Genomic DNA, 14,562 nt, shown 5'->3' with positions numbered 1-14,562 from the left:
GACAGTGTGGAGACTGCTTGGGGTTCTCTCTCTCTCTCCCTCCCTCTCTGTCCCCCCCCTGCTCATGTGCTCCCCGTATCTCTCTCAAAATAAATAAATAAACTTTAAAGAAAAGAAAAGAACTAAGGCTGCTGATCAAGTGACCTTGAGATAGGAAGATTATTTGAGACTATTTGGGTGGCCCCAATGTAATCACAAGGGTGAAAGAGGAAGGCAGGAGTCAGGGTCAGAATGATACTATATGGAGAAAGACTTGACAGGGCATCAGTGGCTTTAAAGATGGTAGGGGGCATGAGTCAAGGATCAAGGACAGCCTCCAGAAGTTGGAAAAGACAAAACATTTTCTGATAAGGAATGCAGCCCTGATGTACTACTTCAGGTTTCTGACCTTCACAACTATGACAATTTTGTGTTGTTTTAAGCCACCAAATTTGTGGTAATGTTACAGCAACAATAAAATTTAATACAATGTAAGAATGAGATTTCTATGAAACATTTATGATGTTTCTCATACAATTAGTATAAAATAAATGCTTGCTCTTTTCATTTAAGAAACATGTATTTGTGTCCTTAACGCTGCAGCACTCACCTTAAGTCTGTTACCAATAAACCAAATAGTTTCATCTAAACTAATCTTGTTTCTCCAGTCTTTCATTTAAAGACTGATGCTATACTTAGGCTAATTATTCATTTTATGTCAAATGGTTAACAATATTCTATTAATTCCCTCATTGAAAAGACATATTTTACCAAATATCTTTGGAGGAAACAAAGGTAAGGTCCACTCCAACCCTGCCCTCAAGGAGCTCACCATCCACATTGGAAGACAAAGAACCAGGCAAGGGCAACAGAAAATGATGTGATAGTGGCAACTTCAGGACACTATGAGAGCACAAGGAAGCAGCGCTTGGGCTAAACTGAAGGCAGAAAGGTAACAAAGATGGTTTCCTGAGGAAGTCAAGTTTCAGCTAAGATCTTTTTTTTTTTTAAATTTTTTTTAACATTTATTTATTATTGAGAGACAGAGAGAGAGCATGAGCATGGGAGGAGCAGAGAGGAGACAAAGAATACAAAGCAGGCTCCAGGCTCTGAGCTGTCAGCACAGAGCCCGATGCAGGGCTTGAACTCACAAACTGCGAGATCATGACCTGAGTCTTAGTCGGACGCTTAACCAACTGAGCCACCCAGGCGCCCCTCAGCTAAGATCTTAAGAGATCATCGAAGTTAGTTCCAGGAAAAAGAGTGCCAAGAGTGTTTCCAGAGGGACTCCTGGGTGGCTCAGTAGGTGAAGCATCCAACTTTAGCTCAGGTCATGATCTCATGGTTCATGAGTTTGAGCCCTGTGTCAGGCTCTGCGCTGACACTGCAGAGCCTGCTAAGGATTCTTTCTCTCTCCCTCTCCCTGCCCCTCTCGTCACTCCTCCCCGCCCCCCGCCTTCTCAATAATTAATCAACTAAGTAAATAAATAAATAAATAAAATAATTTTTAGAAAATAGTGTTTCCAGAAAAGGGAGCAACATGTGTAACAGCCTGTGGTCATGAAAGGGCATTGTGAAAGAAGTTCAGTCTGCCAGAACAAAAGTCAAGTGACTGAGTCAAATGTCTAAAGTGAAACAGGAGTTTAAACTACACCCTCAAAGAGTTTGGATTTGAGCCTAAAGGCAATGGGGAGCTTTGGAAAGGCTACCAGTGGGACAGTATAAATGTGCACATAAAAGAACCTCTTGGAGATTAGAGGAGAAATAAGAGATTGAAAGGAGTCTACAGCTGTAGTCCAGGCAAGAAATGATTGACTAAACAGCAGCAGTGGGAATACAGAGATGTTTGACTCAATAAAAACATTTGTAAAAAGTTAATTCATAAGCACATTGTGGGTCATGCGAATAGAAACAGACATCTCACAGCCTAGTCTTATCACAAGATTTCATGGCCCACTTCATATTTTTATTTACTGTTTTATCATCGGCTAATGTTGAAAGGCCTTTAAGGCAAGTAAAAGCCATGCATCATCAAAATGCACAAAATAAGGGGGGCCTGGGTGGCTCAGTTAGAAGAGCATATGACTTTTGATCTTGGGGTTGTGAGTTCAAGCCCCCCTCTGGGCCTAGAGCTTACTTAAAAGGATTTAAGCCAGTTAAGCATCTGACTTCCACTCAGGTCATGATCTCACGGGTTAGTGAGTTCAAGTCCCGCATCGAGTGAGCTCCTGCTCACTTAAGGTGAGCCCCACTTCTCTCTCTGCCTCTCATGAGATTCTCTCTCCATCCATGCTCACTTGTGCCCTCTCCTCAATTAAAAAAAAAAAGGATTTTAATATTTTAATTCTGAAGTCATTAATAAACTAAGTAACCCATCAAAATAATAGATTAGGGATTATGAATGGGTCCAGAACACCCCACTGTGGCATACAAGTTATTTTGAGCAAAGGGCATGAGTTGCTGAAATCTTTTTTTTAATGTTTTTAAAAAAATTTTTTTAATATTTGTTTTAGTTTTCAGAGAAAGAGCACAAGCGGGGGAGGGGCACAGAGAGAAGGAGACACAGAATCCAAAGCAGACTCCAGGCTCTATACTGTCAGCACAAAACCTGACATGGGGCTTAAACCCACAAACTCCGAAATCATGACCTGAAGTCAGATGCTCAACAGAGTCACCCAGGTGCCCCAATGTTTGCTTATTTTTGAGAAAGATAGAATATGAATGAGGAAGGGGCAGAGAGAGAGGGAGACAGAGATTCTGAACTGGGCTCTGTGCTGACAGCAGAGAGCCGGACTCAAGACTGGAACTTGCGGCAAGATCATGACCTGAGCTGAAGCTGGATGTTTAACCGAGTGAGCCACCCAGGCGCCCCTTCCTGAAATCTCTTATTCACCTAAATGCAGAGTCTCCCAAAAGAACTCTAAGGAATTCAATTATCATAAATCTCCAACCCAGGAACAACCAGAAATGATGGACTCTTATCACATGATGAGAAGTCTCCACACCACCCCTAAACATGCATTGTCACAGAACTACCAAATTTCCCATGTATTCTACTAAGGTCCCGTTTATCTTTCCTAAAATCATTTGTTTTCCCATAAGCACCCTTCTCTCTCTCCCCTTCCCCTATTAAGATGATACATAAGTCCTAAAGTCTATTTATTTGCCTCCTTGAGTCACATTTTTGTAAACTCTCATGATACATATGAAAATTATGTCTCTTCTCTTGTTGATCTGTCTCTTGCCAGTTTAATTCACAAGCCCCCAAACACCAAAACTAACAGGGTAGAAAGAAAATTCTTCCTCACTGACAAGTGAAAATAAGTCTCATCTTTAAAAAGAAAAAAGAGGGGTGCCTGGGTGGCTCAGTCAGTTAAGTGTCTGACTTCAGCTCAGGTCATGATTTCATGGTTTGTGGGTTAGAAGTGCATGGGGCTCTGGGCTCACAGCTCAAAGCCTGGACCTTGCTTCGGATTGTGTCTCCCTCTCTCTCTGCCCCTTCCCCACTCGTGCTCTCTCTCTCTCAAAAATAAATAAACCTTAAAAACATTAAAAAACAAAAAGTAAATGAAAGAAAAGAAAAAGAGAAAAACAGTGACTATGATAATCATGCAAATGATGTTCCAACATGTTCAAAATAAAAACAATCCAATCAATTTTGGCTTCAGTCAAACATAACCCATCACATTACTTAATGTTTTAACTTTGAACTGTACTGCTTTTGTAGATGTTTTTATTTTAATTTGTTTAGGTTTTACATTGCACTCCAGCTATTAACATATGAAATTTATGGCTAGTTTTGTGTTTGCATATACATTTTATAAAAAATAATTTAACATTTGGGCTACAAAGAAATGTTTAATACCTGTACATTACTTAAGTTTTAAAAAACTGAAGAAATAGAACTGATAGGATTTGACGTGGAACTGAATATGTGAACTGATGTGAACTGAAAAGGGGAAGCAATCAAGGTTAACTCTTCAGATTCTAACCTGAACAACTCCGTGGATGACAGTGCCATTCACTGGATAGAAGGAGAAGAAAAGAATTGGAGAAGGCAGAGAATAGCAAAAGGAAGAGGGGCTGGAAAATTAAACTTACTTGCTGAGAATGCAAGCTGGTGCAGCCACTCTGGAAAACAATATGGAGGTTCCTCAAAAAATTAAAAATAGAAGTACCCTATGACCCAGCAATTGCACTACTAGGTATTTATCCAAGGGATACAGGTGTGCTGTTTCGAAGGGACACATGCACCCCAATGTTTATAGCAGCACTATCAACAATAGCCAAAGTATGGAAAGAACCCCAACTGTCCATTGATGGCTGAACGGATAAAGAAGATGTGGTATATCTATACAATGGGGTATTACTCGGCAATAAAAAGGAATGAAATCTTGCCATTTGCAACTACGTGAATGGAACTGGAGGGTATTATGCTAAGTGAAATTAGTCAGAGAAAGACAAATATCAATGACTTCACTCATGAGCACTTTCAAAGACAAAACAAGTGAACACAAGGAAAGGGAAACAAAAATAATATAAAAACAGGGAGGGGGACAAAGCATAAGAGACTCTTAAATATGGAGAACAAACAGAGGGTTACTGGAGGGGGTTGGTATGGGGGATGGGCTAAATGGGTAAGGGGCATAATCCATGAAATCCATGAAATCATTGTTGCACTATATGCTAACTAATTTGGATATAAATTTAAAAAAAATAAAATTAAAAAAAATAATAAATAAATAAAAACATACTTTCAGTTGGTACCAAGAAATCCAAGCACAGAGGTACAACAGAAAGACAGCTATTTGCAGCCAAAGAGATGGGTTTCAGCTTATGATATAACTTTGGTAATCACTGGCATATGCATAACATTTGATACCATGGGAATTAATGATATCCAGAGAGTATATATAGAGTAAGGAAAGAAGAAACCCAGCCACAGAAATTATGTGAAATAATATTTGTTATTTTCTTGAAGACTTTAAGTTCATTTATTTACTTTTTTAGCATAATCTCTACACTGAACGTAGGGCTCAAACTCAAAACTCTGAGATCAAAAGTCACATGCTGTACTGAATCACCCAGGCACCCTTATTGTTATATATTTTTAAAAAGCAAGAAAGAAAAAGAAGAGAACCAGGTCAGAACCCTGAGGAACACCAACATTTAAGAAAGAGAAGAGGGGCACCTGAGTGGTTCAGGTGGTTAGGCATCTGACTCCTGATTTTAGCTCAGATCATGCTCTCATGGTTCTTGAGATGAGCCCCTCAATAACTCGCTGACAGCACGGAGCCTACTTTGCATTCTCTCTCCTCTCTGCCCCTCCCCACCCACATGTGTGCTTTCTCTCTCTCAAAATATGTAAACTTAAAAAATTAAAAAAAAAAAAAAAAGAGAGACCAAAGGAAAAGGCAATCAAAAAAGGTGGAAATATTGAGAATATTAGTTAAAAAAGTAGCAAACAAACCAGAAGGGTCTGAAATGAAAACAAGTAGTGGTAAAGGTTATCAGTTGCTGCTTGAAAAATACAATGAGAATTGAAAAAACATTTTTTGTACTTAGTAACCAAAAAGTCCTTTGTGGCCTTGTTTAGGGTTGTTTTGGGATGTGTGTGGAAGTAGAAGCCAAATTCAGAGAGGGTAAACAGGCAAAGAACCAAACAAGAGATTAAAACAAAACCAGATGAGGGGCGCCTGGGTGGCTCAGTCGGTTAAGCGTCCAGCTTCAGCTCAGGTCATGATCTTGCAGTCCATGCGTTCGAGCCCCACGTCAGGCCCTGTGCTGACAGCTTGGAGCCTGAAGCCTGCTTCGGATTCTGTGTCTCCTCTCTCTGTCCCTCCCCCACTCAGGCTCTGTCTCTATCTCAAAAATAAATAAAAACATTAAAAAAAAAAGTACTCATCAAACAAAACTAAGAATAACATGGTATTTGTTCTTGTATCTCCCAGTATCTCCCTGCCCTGATTTTACCAGTTTTCTATCAGGACACTAAGTTTTGATAAGTGTAAAAACACTGTCAGTTACTTTTGGGGAAACTCTTCTCCATGATATCAAAAGTTCCATGGGGTGCCTGGGTGGCTCAGTTGGTTAAGCATCCAACTTCGGCTCAGGTTATGATCTCGCGGTCCGTGAGTTCAAGCCCCGTGTCGGGCTCTGTGGTGACAGATCAGAGCCTGAAGCCTGTTTCAGATTTTGTGTCTCCCTCTCTCTCTGTCCCTCCCCCACTCATGCTCTGTCTCTCTCACTCTCAAAAATGAATAAATGTTAAAAAAAAAAAAAAAAAGAATAAAATAAAAGCAAATGACCACTTCTCAATTACCCAAACAGCAGCTTCAGAATCAAAGTGATCATAGGTCCCACCTTTATAAATTCCTAGTGTACTCAATGGGATCCCAGAATCTGCATTAGTAAAACTTCCATGTAGTCATGGTTCTCAGGTACTTCAGAATGAAACTTTATAAAGTTTAAAAACCACTGATTTGAAAAATTATTGATACATGATTATTCGTGAAATCTAGCATGCAAAAACTGAGATACTTCTGCATACTATCCCAATGAATGCTAAGCAAATTATGATTTTAAAAGTTTCTTCAAGAAAGCCTACTCAACAGTCACAAAAGCACACTGAATAAACTACCCCTTTCATGCAAATTTAATAGTAAGAGGAAGAGATGTAGTCCGGCATGGTTTCCCCTCAAATTTCAGGTAAGAAAAAGACTTACGATCTTTGTATTCTTAAGCAATTCATTCATTAATCGATTCAGTAAATACATATGGAGCTAATATTTACCAAGGACAGTTTATACTTTCCACCTATCATACATGAATCCAACTTAATGACCAATTCAAATTATTTCATGTAAGTATAAAAAAAAGAGAAAAGTGACCAAGTATTCAAAAATATCACATTTTAGTGGGGCCTGAATAGCTCAGTCAATTGAGCGTCCAACTCCTGATTTCAGCTCAGGTCATGATCCCAGGGTCGTGGAATTGAGCCTTGCCTTGGGCTCTGTACTGAGCATGGAGCCTTAAGATTCTCATTCTCTCTCCCTCTCTCTCTGTGTCCCGCTCCGGCACTCACTCTCACTTGCATCTCTAAAATTAAAAAAAAGAGGGGGTGTCTGAGTGGCTCAGTCGGTTAAGCGTCTGACTTTGGCTCAGGTCATGATCTCATGGTTTGTGGGTTCAAGCCCCGCATTGGGCTCTGTGCCGATAGCTTTGGATTCTGTGTCTCCCTCTCTCTCTGCCCCTCCCCCACTCACACTGTCTCTCTCTTGCTCTCTCTCTCTCAATGTTAAAAAAAAAAAATTTAAACAAAAAATAAAACTAAATTTTAAAAATCATTAAAAAAATCACATTTTAGATAGCAATACATTTCTTAAACCTTGAAAAGTTCCTTTTTTGTGTGTATGTGTTTTTTTTTTTTTAGACTATATTTATCTATTTTGAGAAAGAGAGTGCACAAGCAGGGGGAGGAACAGAGAAAGAGGGAGAGAGAATCACAAGCAGTCTCGGCCCTGTCGGCACAGAGTTTGATGCAGGGCTTGAACTCACGAATAGTGATATCACGACCCGAGCCATAATCAAGAGTCAAATGCTTAACTAAATGAGCCACCCAGGTGTCCCAGGTGTATATGCTTTTAAATACAACAGGTTTGAAGGGAAAATTTTTTTGATTCATCACGTCACCCCACACATCAGAATATATTCTGATCACTTAAAGAGCTGACCAACTGAAACTACAAGTGCAACAAATGGATGCCATTGAATGAATACAACTTGTGGGTCAGTCACTAAAAATAAGGGCTTTAAGGAAACAATGGAAAGAGAAAAGCAAATGCAAGGAATTTAAGCGGGGGGAGGCTCAATTTCAGGATCTAGAAGACATTTATGAAATGTGATGCTGAAATAGTCAAAGAAATTGACTATATACTAACAAAAGGTAAGGGTCAGGTCATATATTAATTATAATCCAAAAGAAAATAAACTAGGTGGAAGGTTTAAAAAATATCAGCAAATACTTACTACAATTATATGCATCCACCTACACCAAGAAATACAAGAAAATGTTCTGATCCTTGATTGAGAATCTAATTCAAGATGCTAGGTCCTGGGATTCAGAGATAACAAACCAGATAAACTGAGTAACAGTAGTTAAATGAGACCTCCTAGGTTTGAAGCTAGGATCCACAATTTATTATCTGTGTGACTTTGAACTAGTTCCTTGCCCACTCATTACAGTTTCCTCGTCAGTACATAACAGTTCTTACTCCATAGGGCTGTTGTGAGGATTAAATGAGATGATGCAGATAATGCAACCTAGCACTGGGCATGGAGTAAGTAAACAATAAATGTTAATTCTTATGGTTACAATTGTCTTTCAGGAACTTCCAGTCCATCAGCAGAGAAAAACAAGAAGTTCAACACCTTAAGTTTTCATAGACATATACAAAGACTTTATGGAAGTCCAAAGTTACTGCCCCCCACTGAAAACATGAAAGGGCCACAACAAACATTGCTACAGACCACATACCAATTTTATTCATAGCATGGTTTAATCATGACTAAAGACTTCTTATATCAAGTACACAGGCATAAACATGGTTTACATCATAGTGAAACTAAAAAACATCTACATTTCCATCATGCCTACAATACAGATAGGAGCACAAGTCTTAGCATTTAAATTGATGACTAAACAATACCAGCCCCGCCCCAGCAAAATTCTATTATTTTAACTGCTAATGTTGTTAAAAAAAAAAAAAAAAAAAAATCCATGGAAAAATTCACCAGAAAAGGAGTTGGAATTAAGCTCTAATCTTATACTAAGTGAATACGGATTCAGTGACTTAAATTGCAAAATACCCAATTCTAAAACTTTCATTCAATAAAACTGGTTAATTTCTAATATGCTAGACACCATGTGGAGAGCTAGAGAAAGGATGATGTGCAAAAGCAGATAAATATCCTTGTTATCACAGGATTCACAGTCTAGCAGGCAGACAGATGTTATTTTATAAAATAACAATACAACAGGAAAATCTGGGTGGGACAGAGAAGGGCAAATATCCTTCTCACCTTTAATCTACATGGGAAAAAGTGATTACTACATAAATATTGCAACACATAAAATTAATAAAACTGCATAAAATTAATAAAACTTGCTTGCCTTAGCAAGCTGACCCAAATAGTCAATTAAACTGCTAATTAAAAGTGGGAGTCAGGGGCGCCTAAGTGCATTGGTGAGTTAAGCGTTGGACCCTTGGTTTTGGCTCAGGTCATGATCTCACAGTTTGTGAGTTAGAGCCCCACATCCGGTTTCAAGCTGACAGTGCAGAGCCTGCTTGGGATTCTCTCCCCCATCTCTCTCCTCTTCCCCAGCTTGCACACGTGCACACGCACTCTCTAAATAAATAAACAAACAAACAAACTAAAAAAAAAGTGGGGGTGCCTGGGTGGCTCAGTCGGTTGAGCGTCCATGATCTCACAGTTCCTGAGTTCGAGCCCCACAATAGGGCTTGCTGCTGTCAGCATGGAGCCTGCTTTAAATCCTGTCTACCTCCGTACCCCCCGCACCTCCCCAGCTAGTGCTGTCTCTCTCAAAAATAAACATTAAAAACAAAAAAAGTAGGAGTCATGAGGAGCACCTGTCTGCCTTAGTCCATGGAGCATGTAACCCTTGATCTCAGGGTTGCGAGTTCAAGCCTCACACTGGATACAGACATTACTTAAAAAATATATATATATATATATATATTTTTTTTTAATTTTTTTAATGTTTATTTTTGAGAGACACAGAGACAGAGACAAAGACAAAGACAAAGACAGAGACAGAGACAGAGCATGGATGGAGGAGGGGCAGACAGACAGAGGGAGACACAGAATCTGAAGCAGGCTCCAGGCTCTGAGCTGTCAACATAGAGCCTGAAACAGGGCTCGAACCCACGAAATGCAAGCTCATGACCTGGACCAAAGTTGGACACTTAACCGACTGAGCCACCCAGGTACCCCAAAAATATTATCTTAAAAAAAAAAAAAAGGTGGGAGGCATGATTTGCCTTTAGCCTTATTACATACTAATGAGATGAAGATATGCCAGTTCAAATAGTCTTACAGTTTCACTGTCAATTTTTGCAAAGGAAATATGTGTACACAAATCTATACAGGCTCAAAAAACCTGTCTAGACAACCTTTAGATTGTAATGTCATGTAACAATCCACTACAGAAAAAAAATGTCTTGTGTGTGAGGAATTATGTAATATAATGACACCATAGGGGTGCCTGCATGGCTCAGTCAGTTAAGCATCTGACTCTTGATTTTGGCTCTTGATGGCACAGTTATGGGATCAAGCCCCAGGCAGGGCTCCATGCTGAGTGTGGGGCCTGCTTAAGATTCTCTCTCTCCCCCTGCCCCTCTCCCCCAAGTTTAATCTCTCTAAAATAAAAAATAATAATAATAATGGGGCACCTGGGTGGCTCAGTTAAGCATCTGACTTCGGCTTAGGTCATGATCTCACAGCTCATGGGTTTGAGCCCCACACCAGGCTCTGTGCTGACAGATCAGCTTCAAGTTCTGTGTCTCAGTCTCTCTCTGCTCCTCCCCTACTAGCACTCTGTCACACTCTCTCTTTCAAAAATGAATATTTAAAAAAAAATTTAATAAAAAAATGACACTATAAAATATGATACAAAGTTACAGAAAAATGAAAAACTATTCAGTCTTTTGACTATCTAAAAAATATCTGAATATTCAACTGAACTGTAATATGTAATTTAAGAAAGCTACCTTAGGAGGTACAGGCTTTCATCTATGGAATAAGCTATGGTGATCAAAGGTACAGCATAGAAAATACAGTCAGTGGTGTTGTAATAGGGTTGTATGGTGAGAGATGGTAGCTATACTGGTGGTGAGAGCAGCCTGAGACATAGAAAAGTCCAATCAGAATGTTGCACACCTCAAACTAATGTAACATTATGTGTCAACCACGGTTTTAAAAAGTTACATTAAATCTAAAGCATAAAAATATTCAAAAGAGGGGCGCCTGGGTGGCTCAGTCGGTTGGGCGGCCGACTTCGGCTCAGGTCATGATCTCGCGGTCTGTGAGTTCGAGCCCCGCGACAGGCTCTGTGCTGACAGCTCTGAGCCTGGAGCCTGTTTCAGATTCTGTGTCTCCCTCTCTCTGACCCTCTCCCGTTCATGCTCTGTCTCTCTCTGTCTCAAAAAATAAATAAACGTTAAAAATATATATATATATTCAAAAGAATATTTAAGCACCAATAACTGCCTTGAAAGAGTTAACCAATAAAATTAGATTCCAGCACTGAACTTTTTTCTTTCACCTTCTAGAGAAAAGCCTTCTCCAATTCTCTATCACATCCCTACTGACTTTATTATTAGTGGGATGAACAAAGAAACCCAATACAGGTCATTAGCCACTTTACTAGATTAATTCTACAAAAAAATTTTAGAAATGGAGATTATAAAGGCTTTCGAAATTGTATCTTTAAAAAGTGTATGTATTTGCAGTCCTATGATTTCCTTTCCTAAGTGAATCCCTAATTGGTCCTGGGCAACCTGTGTACAGGGACTGTTTTCTTATTCTCTTTTATAGTCCCAAGGACAGAACTTAAGAGATGTGTAACAAATGTCCGTGGATAGGAATAAATCATCATAGTGACAACATCTTTTATACTACACATTGCAGTGGCTAAATTCCTTTAATGTTTCAAAATTATCACAATTACATATAAACTTACACGCATATTTGCAGGATTTGCCATTTAAAACTCATGTAAAATTGCAATTTATGGATTGTAAGAAAAAGCCACAGCCACAGGACATTTTGCTTAAGTTTTTTTTTTTTTTACCTTAAAGTGAAAGTCTTAAAATGATTTCATCCCCACCGTAAATGTTACTAAGTAGCCTAGAATAAAACGTAGTTTACTTAATCTGTTACCACAAATATGAGAAAGAACAATTCATTCAATTTAACACCATTACAGTACTTATACTTATTCCTGCTTCTGCCTAAAAACCTGCCTACTCATAGACATTTTTAAAAGTCTTTTAGAGCCTTCTTTGTAAAGAAAACAGTAGTCTTCTCTAAACATAATGTAAATTAGCTAATATAATCACTGGCTATTTTCCAGAACTTCACAACAATCTTAGTTAACAATGAGCAATTTATTTTAGTTTTATTCTATTATTTTTCTTTCCACAAGTCAAAGATTTATAAGTAAATCAGTAATTTGGCAAAATCAGATGTTGGCAAAAAAATCTTTCTTTCTCTACTATAATTATAGTAAGCTTAGCAAATCACAATGTAGGACAATGTAAAGAATCTCAGAAGAAGCATAAAACTATACAACTCTCACACCAAATGACAAATTGTAGTGCCACATTGTACGCTGTGGAAGGGAGGTTCAGAGGTGTATCTAACCACTTTTTTCAAGTGAGGTAAAGACCTCTGTAAATCAAACTAGAGATTTAATATTTCATTCCTCCAAAACTGGAAAACTGAACACGTGGCCTATGTACAATTTGGGTAAAATTTTGGAAGAGATGAGCAGGCCTTAAAAGAGGACTCCCAAGGGGTGCCTGGGTGGCTCAGTCGGTTAAGCGTCCGACTTTGGCTCAGGTCATGATCTCACGGTTGATGAGTTCGAACCCCATGTCAGGCTCTGTGCTGACAGCTCAGAGCCCGGAGCCTGCTTCGGATTCTGTGTCTCCTTCTCTCTCTGCCCCTCCCCTGCTCATGCTCTCTCTTTCTGTCTCAAAAATAAATAAAAACATTAATAGAGAGAGAGACAGGAATCCCCAAAACACCATCATTCACTCATCTCCTCCAATTCCGCCTAAGACCCCCACCCCACTGTAGGCACTGCGGAATTGAAAAGAATCAGCCCCCGATCTCTGCTCTCTGGAAGACAGGGTGAAGTGGCATGGAGGAAGAAAGCACATAAACAGGCACTATGAGTCTTGTATGCGAGTTCTGAGGTATGCATCGAATCTGTATTTTTCACCTATGTATACGCAGGGTGTTACATACAGCAAGTGGTCATTAATTGTTCAGCGAACGAATGAATAAACATGAAACATCAACAAGAGCCCCGGGTTGCGGCTGCATATTCACCGCCGTCTCCTTGGCCTAGCCGCCCACCATCACCCGCTCATTCCCCCGGCCGGGAGGTTACCCTCTCCTCCGGTTGCCACAGGCAGCTGCAGTAACCAAAGGTCAGCTTGAACTCGGACCCAGGCTGCGCCAGCCGCCCGCCCCAGGGCTGTACTTACCGTTGGTGTAGAGAGACCCCGAGGCCGAGGCGGCCCCGTTCTGGGCCTGGAGGCCGGCTGGGGCGCCGCCGGAGATCGGTATCCCCGGCTGGGACATGACGACGGTGCGTATCGGGGTTGGAAGGGGCTGGTCGGGGTCTGCGACAGCGCCAAACCAAAGAGGTGAAAGACCACTTCTGGAAGCGGAGGGAAGGCGCTAACGACTCGACTGTAGAGAGGAGGAGAAAGGGCGGTGCATCAAGTGTTTAGGTACAGCACGGCATTCTTCCCAGCCCGCCAGCGGCCACGGCTTGGCCTGGGAGCTGAGGCTTGGGAGTCAGACCGGAGAAGCCGAGAACACCCGGCTGAAAGGCGGCAGCCTAACGAGAAGAGGCCCCGGCCGGAAGTGGCTGTCAGCCGGGAGCCGCGCAGGCGCAATAGGGACACGTGGCACTTCCGGCTCCGGGCTCGCAGTTGCTGCTGATGTCGGTGCGCAGTCTTCTCCCCTCGGGGCTGCCCAGAAGCCACCTGACAGCTCCGGGTGTCCCAGTCCGAAGTACCGTGCTAGACTTCGCCAGCCACGTCACTGAGTCTCACCGTCGGCCGGAAGTGGCGTGTGTCACCTCTACGGAAATCCCCGCCGTGGTAAACGTCATCTCGCCCGCAGTGCCGGGATCTGAGAGCAGTCAGGGCTTCAGTAGCTGCTTTCCAGGGGTAGGACTGACACTGCCTCTCCTCTTGCTTTTGTGAAAATTACCAGAGACGACAGACGTCAAAGTCCTCTGTTGAGACAATACCTCTGGTAGCCGAACCGACTGATATTCATTGCAGTATTTCATTTCACATTTCATCATCATATTACAGGTGTAAATTTAAAGGAGTGTTTTTTTTTTAAGGGAGTAGCTAATTATGTACGTGTGTTAAAAATGTAATCAAATCGGTAGCAGGGGTAGCTGAGTGGGCTCAGGTCATGATCTCGCTGTCCTGAAATGGAGCCTGTAGGGGCCTCTGCACTGACAGTGTGTGGAGCCTGTTTGGGTTTCTCTCTTTCCCTTTCTCTCTGCCCCTCCCCCTGCTCTCGCTCGCTCGCGTTTTCTCTCTCTCTCTCTCAAAATAAAAAAAAAAATAAAAAGATTTGTGTCCTTTAAAAAAAAAGTATAATCAGGGCGACTGGGTGGCTTGGCTCAAGTCATCATCATCTGCTGGTTTATGAGTTGCAGCGCTGCATCAGGCTCTGTGCTGACAGCTCAGAGCCTGGAGCCTGCTTCAGTTTCTGCCTCCCTCTCTCTCTGCCCCTCCCCCGCTCAAG

At 41.0% G+C, this 14,562-nt stretch overlaps 2 protein-coding genes across 4 annotated transcripts in view; one reads left to right on the top strand and one right to left on the bottom strand.

Moving 5' to 3' along the window:
* Positions 1–14,562, bottom strand: part of SEC24A (SEC24 homolog A, COPII coat complex component) — a 100,006-nt gene that overhangs the window by 56,823 nt on the left and 28,621 nt on the right. For 2 of the 3 annotated variants that reach the window (XM_042935488.1, XM_042935503.1), the window contains exon 1: positions 13,275–13,649. The exons of the other annotated variant lie outside the window; for it this stretch is intronic. In XM_042935488.1, the coding sequence (XP_042791422.1) occupies positions 13,275–13,371 (97 nt within the window). In that variant the 5' untranslated portion in view covers positions 13,372–13,649. Of the gene's footprint in view, positions 1–13,274; positions 13,650–14,562 lie in introns of those variants that run through there. 3 annotated transcript variants of the gene reach the window in all.
* SAR1B (secretion associated Ras related GTPase 1B) overlaps positions 13,832–14,562 on the top strand; it is a 31,992-nt gene continuing 31,261 nt past the window's right edge. The window contains exon 1 of the mRNA XM_042935518.1: positions 13,832–13,967. The gene's annotated coding sequence lies outside the window, so the exon portion shown is untranslated. The remainder of the gene's footprint in view (positions 13,968–14,562) is intronic.

Source organism: Panthera leo, chromosome A1 (assembly GCF_018350215.1).
Source record: "Panthera leo isolate Ple1 chromosome A1, P.leo_Ple1_pat1.1, whole genome shotgun sequence".
NCBI lineage: Eukaryota > Metazoa > Chordata > Mammalia > Carnivora > Felidae > Panthera > Panthera leo.
Note: the sequence above shows the minus strand (reverse complement) of the source record. Positions and strands in the feature narration are given on the sequence as shown.